This window comes from Peromyscus californicus, unplaced genomic scaffold, assembly GCF_007827085.1.
Source record: "Peromyscus californicus insignis strain IS unplaced genomic scaffold, ASM782708v3 Scaffold_20__1_contigs__length_68692818, whole genome shotgun sequence".
Lineage (NCBI taxonomy): Eukaryota > Metazoa > Chordata > Mammalia > Rodentia > Cricetidae > Peromyscus > Peromyscus californicus.
In genome coordinates, this window is record NW_026294503.1 from 52986820 (window position 1) to 52995328 (window position 8509).

The 8509-nt window shown below is 47.7% G+C and overlaps 1 protein-coding gene across 1 annotated transcript; it reads right to left on the reverse strand.

The window, feature by feature from the left end:
* Nucleotides 1-350: 350 nt before the first annotated feature.
* Nucleotides 351-1616, reverse strand: LOC128116313 (glyceraldehyde-3-phosphate dehydrogenase-like). The gene has a single exon (XM_052747494.1). It carries the CDS (start codon nucleotides 1544-1546, stop codon nucleotides 545-547), a length of 1002 nt encoding a protein of 333 aa, XP_052603454.1. The 5' UTR covers nucleotides 1547-1616; the 3' UTR covers nucleotides 351-544.
* Nucleotides 1617-8509: the final 6893 nt, after the last annotated feature.

Here is an 8509-nt window from a genome sequence, read left to right on the forward strand (position 1 = left end):
ACTGATGAAAGTTTCTGTGTGGTGACCTTCAGGAGACATTTTTTGCAACCTCCCACAGAACCTGTACCTAACCACCCACCTTGCATGTCTGGGAACATATTGGCCTCACAATGTCAGGGGTTCATGCCTATGATAGATCTCTGCGTTAGTCAGAGTTCTCTAGAGGAACAGAACTGATAGAGTAAATATATGTTAAAAGGGAATTTGTTAAATTGGCCTACAGGATATAGTCTGTAATAGCTGTCTTTTCATTTGGAGACACTGAGGGCCCTGTAGCTACACTCAGTCCATAAGGCCTAATGTCTCAGCAGTCCCAATCTGGTCTTTTTTTTTTTTTTTTTTTTTTTTTTGATGGGTGCAGTGAACTTTATTGATGGTGTTCAAGAGAGTAGGGCTCCCTAAGCCCCTCCTGTTGTTCTGGGGGTCTGGGATGGAAACTGAGGGAGATGCTCAGTATCGGGGACTGAGATGGGACAGGAACTGCTCAGCAGCTGAGGGTCTCTCTTGCTGTCCTTGCTGGGGTGGGTGGTCCAGGGTGGGCTTCTTACTCCTTGGAGGCCATGTAGGCCATGAGGTACACCACCCTGTTGCTGTAGCCAAATTCATTGTCGTACCAGGAGATGAGCTTCACAAAGTTGTCATTGAGAGCAATGCCAGCCCCAGCATCGAAGGTGGAAGAGTGGGGGTCACTGTTGAAGTCACAGGAGACAACCTGGTCCTCAGTGTAGCCCAGGATGCCCTTTAGTGGGCCCTCCGACGCCTGCTTCACCACCTTCTTGATGTCGTCATACTTGGCAGGTTTCTGCAGGCGGCATGTCAGATCCACAACGGACACATTGGGGGTGGGAACACGGAAGACCATGCCCGTGAGCTTCCCATTCAGCTCTGGGATGACCTTGCCCACAGCCTTGGCGGCACCGGTGGATGCAGGGATGATGTTCTGGGCAGCCCCACGGCCATCACGCCACAGCTTCCCAGAGGGGCCATCCACGGTCTTCTGGGTGGCAGTGATGGCGTGGACTGTGGTCATGAGTCCTTCCACAATGCCAAAGTTGTCATGGATGACCTTGGCCAGGGGGGCTAAGCAGTTGGTGGTGCAGGAAGCATTGCTGATAATCTTGAGTGAGTTGTCGTACTTCTCATAGTTGACACCCATCACAAACATGGGGGCGTCAGCAGAAGGGGCGGAGATGATGACCCTTTTGGCTCCGCCCTTCAAGTGGGCCCCAGCCTTCTCCATGGTGGTGAAGACACCAGTGGACTCCACAACGTACTCGGCACCAGCCTCACCCCACTTGATGTTGGCGGGATCTCGCTCCTGGAAGATGGTGATGGCCTTCCCGTTGACGACCAGCTTCCCGTTCTCGGCCTTGACTGTGCCGTTGAACTTGCCATGGGTGGAGTCATACTGGAACATGTAGACCATGTAGTTGAGGTCAATGAAGGGATCATTGATGGCAACAATCTCAACTTTGCCAGTCTGGAGGGCAGCCCTGGTAACCAGGCGTCCAATTCGGCCAAATCCGTTCACTCCGACCTTCACCATCGTGTCTCGGGAACGAGGCTGGCACTGCACAGAAAGATGCGGCTGTCTCTGGAACAGGGAGGAGCAGAGAGCCCCAATCTGGTCTTTTAAATGTCCAAAGTCATTGTTTTATCTGAGACTCAAGGCTGAACTATGAGATCCTGTAAAATTAGACAAACAAACAAACAAGTTACATAGAGTGAATATTTATACTCACAAAAGGAGGAATTGGGAAATCCAGTGCTGTCATTCAGAAAAGAGTTGCCGAAGGCCTAGAAGGATTCATGGAGAGGCACTGGTACCCAGTCAATGCTGGAAGGCTGAAAAGGCTGAGTTCTGGTATCAGCAAAGGACTGAAGTGTCAACAAGGTAGGGTAGATGAACGTGCCAGTAAGAACAAAGGCAAGCACTTAAAATCAAAGCTCCTTCATCAGGCCTCTTATATCTGGTCTGCCACTAGATCAACAGAATATGCTAAAGAGAATTCTCAAGCTGCACTGGACAATCTGAAAGTCACCTTGAGCATAAACCCTGCCCATTAGAGGCTACACTTACGGTGATGTAAATTTATTTGAAAGAAAAATCTAACCAGGCATGGTGGCACATGCCTTTAATCCCAGCACTGGGGAGGCATAGGTGGGCAGGTTTCTGTGAGTCTGAGGCCAGCCTAGTCTACAAAAAGAGTTCCAGGACTGTCAGAGCTGTTACATAAAAGAACTGTCTCAAAAAAACAAAAACAAAAACAAAAAAAGAAAGGAAGGAAGGAAAAAAGGAAGAAAGAAAGAAATTTAAACTGAAAGTATTTCATGTTCCTCAAAGGTATTTGCTGCCAGGTGGTGGTGGCACACGCCTTTAATCACAGCACTCGGGAGGCAGAGTTAGATGGATCTCTGTGAATTCAAGGCCAGCCTAGTCTACAGAGTGAGATCCAGGACAGGTATCAAAACTACACAGAGAAACCTTGTCTCAGAACACACACACACACACAAACAAACAAATAAACAAACAAAGGTATTTGCTTCAGGAAGTAGTTTCCCAGAATCAGCATGCAGAAACTAATATGGCTATTGTCCAAGAAGGGCAGGCTGCATCTTAAGCTGGCAGCAGAACTTAACAGTGTCAACCACACTGGTTTGGTACCCAAAAAAGATGCAAAACTGAGGAGGATTATAGAGTTTTATATGGTGGTCCCAGAGAGCCACTAAAACCAGGTGATGGGTGGCAAAGTCCAAGTCCCTATAAGGAGACCCTAGGAGGTCATTGTGTGAGGTTGTGAAGGTGAAGCCTAAGTTGTAATGGGACCCTGCAGAATGTTGGAAATGACAATACCACAAGATGTTCATTGAGGCAAGCTGTAGGCATCTTATACAATCAACCCAAGAGGGGTTGTGTGTGCTGCAGGCAGTAGAGCTGGAGAGATCAGGCTATCCATGCTCCTGGACCCCAGATTATTACAGTGTGAGCCCAAGATGCTGAACATGGATCTGTAGGATTTGGTATTTGCCACGCTGGATTTTGGTCTTGCTTTAGTCAGATCATTTCTTGTTATACCTCAATTCTTCCCATTTTGAATAGGAATGTTTACTCTCTTTCATTATGTATTGAACATGTGTAACTTGTTTGTTTGTTTTACAGGAGCTCATAGTTGAGAGATTGCCTTGAGTGTCAGATAAGACATGGGCTTTGGACTTTGAAGCTGTTGGAATTATTATATTATAATTATAAATTATAAATCAAAGTTGGATTGTATTTTGCAATATGAGATAGACATTAGCCTTTGGGCATAAGGGGTAGAAGATTGAGATTTAAAGTACTGTGTTTGGGTGTCAAGTTGACATGGGATAGAGTTGTGCTGATTAAACTTACCTGGGAAGCAGACCTCTTGGCATGCTTGTGAGGGTTTATCTTGACCATTATGGGCATCACCATCCCCTAGGCTAGGATCTTGAACTGTCTGAAAAGGAGAAAGTGAGTTGAGCAAAAGCATCCATCTCTTTTTGCTTCATAACTACGGCTGTAATGTGACCAGCTACCTCAAACTCCTTTCATAGAGTTCCCTGCCATGATGGACTGAGCCCTCAAACTGTGTGCTGAATTAAACCTTTCCTCCTTATCCTCCTGTCAGGGTATTTTATCACATTAGGAAAATAAATTAAAGCAGTTTTCCTGTACTTGTATATCTAAACAGGGCACCATCTTGAATCTTTTTTCTTTGGAGAGAATTGATTCACACGGGTGTGCTCCTTAAAAATCACAGGTCACATGCCCTTGTCTTCTTGAAGACAAGTAAGGAGAGAGTAATGTTGGCCTCAAGACAGCAGCTCCTCCATGTGCTCTGGATGAGCCTCTCCCAGGAGGAATGTTGAGTCCCATTCCTTTCAGAAGATGATATTTTCATCAGTGTGTAGGGGGTGAAGATTGGACAGGGCTTTGGTGAAAGCAACTGAGATGTCAGCATCATCTTGAACCTGTCCTGAGTAGTGGGAAGGAACAGCCTAAGGAGGTCTTTCTCTCCAGCCCTGCTGTTGCTCTCCACCCTCCAAGGCCTTCTAATAGATGGCACCAAATGGAGCATACTGCCTAGGAAGAGACCCAGGGCCCAGGTGTGGCCTCTGCTGGCAAAGAAGGAAGTAGTTCTGTCAGCCAACCCTGGGAAGATGCAGGCACAGGCTGAGCTCTGATTTGATGCCCAGAATGAGCCAGAGACTATGTGCTGGGTCATCTTTCAGGTGGCCATCCTGAGCTATAAGGATGTAGGCTCCACAGCTCTGCCAGTGCAGACAGGCTGGCTGAGGGGCACTGATCCCATGTCTCATAGGTGAACCTAATTAACTTTCATGGGCTGCCCTTGTGTTCAACCTGTACAGCAGCCTTTCCCACTGGCCCCATTCATGTTCTTCAGAGAAATGTCCTATGATTTTTATCACCAGACAGTACACCACAAGGAATTCTCCCATAGGGAATCCAGAAGTTCCAGGAGGAATCCAGATACTACCAGACAACCTAAATTGAGTGTTTTGTTGTTGCGATTTTGTCCTTTGTCAAAATGGATCAATTAAGGAGAAAGTGCTTTTAACATTGGGGGTAGTGGGTACTTTTCCCATTTATGTCTAAGGCATGTCACAGTTGACCTGGGTTAGGGACAAAAGGATAGGTTTCCTCTTGGTTTGGTTCCCCATTCTTGACCCACGATGGTTAAAACTCATTGTTAACTTGACAGGATCTAGTTTCACCCAGGAGGCAGAGCTCTGGGCCTGTTTGTGCAGGAGTTTCTAGATTATGTTAACTGGAGTGGGAATAGCCACCATGAATAGGGATGGCACTGTTCTGTGCTCTGGGGTCCTAGACTAAGTAACAAGGAGTACTAGCATTCAGCCATCTCTGCTTCCAGACAGTGAGTGCAATGTGACCCACTACCTCACACTCCTGCTTCCATTCCCTTCCACTGTGATGGTCTGTACCCTCAAACGATGAGCCAAACAAATCCTTCCTTCAGCTCTTTCTGCCAAGGATCTTGTCACAGCAGTGAGAAAAGCAACAAATACATGGCCTGACCCAGGCCCACGCTCCAGAGGCCACAAGCCCTTCCTGGTGATGCCCAGAGCTTCTTATGACATACATCTATCAACAATGAGGAAACTCAGCTATTTCGCCATATCTATGGGTACCCACACTCCTGAGAAGTACAAGAAGTCCTACTGCCATACTGCAACTAGAGTTGGGCAATACAAAGGGCATGGGGTGCCCTGGCAGCCCAAGCACTGACTGACACATTTATGCCTAGATTGTAATGGTTACCGACTGTGTCCTCAAATCAGACCATTTTTTACGAAGATGGTAATGGGCTCTGAGGCCCTCCGTGCGACATAGTCTCCCGCTCTGGCCAGTTTTGCATTGGTCCCAAAATAGCTGCGCACTGGTCATCGCTCCCACACTACCGTAGTGTTCATCTGGATTCAATTACATCTCTGCATATTTCTGGGCCGCTGGTTTATCATGTGAGAATATAATTTAAGAGTGATCTGCACCTCACATTCCATATTTAGGAAAAAATTAAGTCAAAAGTAATGGATGCCACTCGTCTCTCCACGGCCATGGGCAAGGCATTTGGGCCCTTTAAATTCTTTATTGAGGGCAGAATGATGAGGCTGAGGGGACAGGAGGCATTAGTGGGTCTGTGCTCACATTACCGGGCCAACCCCTCCATTACCGTGGATCCCTGGATGTTCAGAAAAGCTCCTGGCTCCACCCTGGCCTGAGATAATGTACCCACAGTTTAAATGCATTTTCAATTTGAGATGTATTTTAAAGCAATTCCCAACTTAGAGACAACTGTAAATCAGAGCATTAAATTAATAGCATAATGAATATGGTGTAGCCAGCTTTTTGTAATGCAGATGAGTTTATTTCCCTTGATTTTTATGTGCTAAGCAGACCCTGCACTTTTGAAATGAATGAAAAACTATGTTTTTAAAGGACCACATCTCCACAGTAGGTGCCAACAACCTGCCTCTGTGTAACTTAGTCCCATGATATCTTTGCACCAGCAAGCAGCTGGAGAGAAGCAGCAACTGGTCTTACATCTGAGTGAGGTGGGCAGCTGGTCATACAGCTGGAAGAGGAGAGCAGCTGGTCATACAGCTGGGAGAGGGGGCAGCTGGTCATACAGCTGGGAGAGGAGAGCAGCTGGTCATACAGCTGGGAAAGAGGGGGCAGCTGGTCATACAGCTGGGAGAACGTAGCTGGTCACACACCTGGGCAAGGCAGCAGTTGGTCACCTATCTGGGAGAAGGAGCAGCATGTCACATACCTGGGCACAGCAGCAGCTGGTCACACATCTCATGTTTAGGTCCCTTTAGTGGCGGGGTGGCTGATGCAGCTCCTGAGAGGTAGGGACCTGGGCAAGCCCTTTCTTGAGCAGAACCTTGTCATGTCTTTGTCATGAGGAAGGTGGTGAGCTTGAAGGGACCTGGATAGTTTGACCACTGAGAAACACGGTGAGTAGCATGAATGAGCTTTCCTGGCTGCCAGTGGGCAGCAAACGGGGTGATGGATAAGGGTGGTGATCTGTGAGAGTCCTTAGTTTCCCAGGTTGGGAGCTTCTACAGCCCGATGTCAAGTCCTCCTTGAAGAGTTGACACCACGTCAGGATAATAGGGTCCTTCAGGTGCTGCTGTGGACCTTCCCTGCTTTGACAAGGTAGGCTTTAGCAGGTGCAGCCTTCCATAAACCTGTCTGCATCCTCCTAACACCCCAGCTGTTGTGGGAACCCCATTACTTATTAGGGTATCAGCACATAATGCTGGCTTCAAGACCAGGGAGCTTGTAAAGTCTTGTCTCAGAGAAGCCTGCTTGGGGTTCCTACCTTTTCTACCTGTAGTCTTAGGGTTCCTGGTGGCATCACAATGTTAGAGTTCAGCCCCTGGCCAGCTCTGTTTAATGGGCACTGTCCCTGCTCTGTCTCTTTCTCCATTTCCCATTTTTATGCATATCAAAGAACATATGGCCATGAACTCCAGGCCTCTGAGAATCACTGTCCTCAGACAAGAACAGGGAAGTGAGCTGCTTTGGCTGGGTCCGGGCTCCCTGAGGAGGACAGGCGCTGGTGTCTGTAAGCTCTCGTATTGCTCTACACATGGGATGAGGCTCCTGCAAGCAGAAGTGTCCTTACATAGGAAGAATCAATAGTAGGTATTCAATGACATGTCTTTAAACAGAGGGGCAAGACTGTGATTGACCCATTGTCAACAATGTGAGCAGAGCTGGCAGGAGTTCCCCAACCTAGTACTCAGCAACTTCACAACACTCTGCTGTGAACCGTGCAATCAACTCTGCTTAAACCAGGCATGTTCCTTCCTAGAGCTCCCTGATTGTGGTAGTTTGAATGTAATTGGCCCCCATAATCTCATAGCGAGTGGCACTATTAGGAGGTGTAACCTTGTTGGAGAATGTGTGGTCTTGTTGGAGAATGTGTGGTCTTGTTGGAGGAAGTGTATCATTGTGGGGCCAGGCTTTGAAGTCTCATATATGTGCAAGATCTCACCCAGTGTCTTAGACCACTTTCTGTTGCCTGCAAAATGTAGGACTCTCAGCTACCTCTCCAATGACATGTCTGCCTGCACACTGCTATGTCCCGCCATGATGATAATGGACTGGACCTCTGAAACTGTAAGTGAGCCACACCTTTATAAGAGGTACCACGGTCATGGTGTCTCTTCATGGCAATAGAAACCCTAAGACACTGCTCTTGATGTCAGCATCCAGACCAGAGGGGCATGGATTCCAGACAAGTCCACATCCACAAGTTCCATGTGGGCTCTGTGTGCTGTGAACCCTGAGGTGGGCACCAGAGATCTAGAGGACAAGTACCCAGACTAGCTGCCTCCCAACTCCTGCCTTACCCATATGACAGACCTCCCTCTGCCTGTGACAGAGTGCCAACGTTGGGAACCTGCTCACTACTATCTTCTCTGAAAACTTCCCAACCTCAGCTACAGCCATCGCCCTCCCTAGACCTGAGCACCGGAGTGTCAAGGGTGGCAGGGACCTGGAGGTCAATCTTCCTAGCATGTCCCTACTGTGATGGACAGGAACCTGGAACTACCCCAAACCCAGTATGTGTGGCCCCTAATAAGACCTCCACTTAAAGTTTTCCCCAGGAGTCTCCTTCAGTGCTGGGGTCAGTACCTTCCAAACCCACTACTGTATTAATGCAGATTTGTTCTACATAGGATCATGAGATGAGCCTCCCTAAGTGTAAGGAGGTGCAGCCAGTCAAAGCTGAGCAGAGCCTGGAGGTGGTGTTCATTATGTATTTCTGTCTAATGGATATTCATTATTTTATTCATCTCCTCATCTTGAAGCTATGTAAATAACTGCACCGTGGCTCTAGTCCTAAGAAAAATGAATTATGAAATAATGACTCAAGGAAGAAACACGCATCCCCAAGCAGGATCACCTGGGGCAGAAAGAACTCCTGGGCCA

Excerpts from the sequence above, each read along its gene's own strand:
- LOC128116313 (XM_052747494.1), bottom strand. The coding sequence starts at position 1,546 with ATGGTGAAGGTCGGAGTGAACGGATTTGGCCGAATTGGACGCCTGGTT.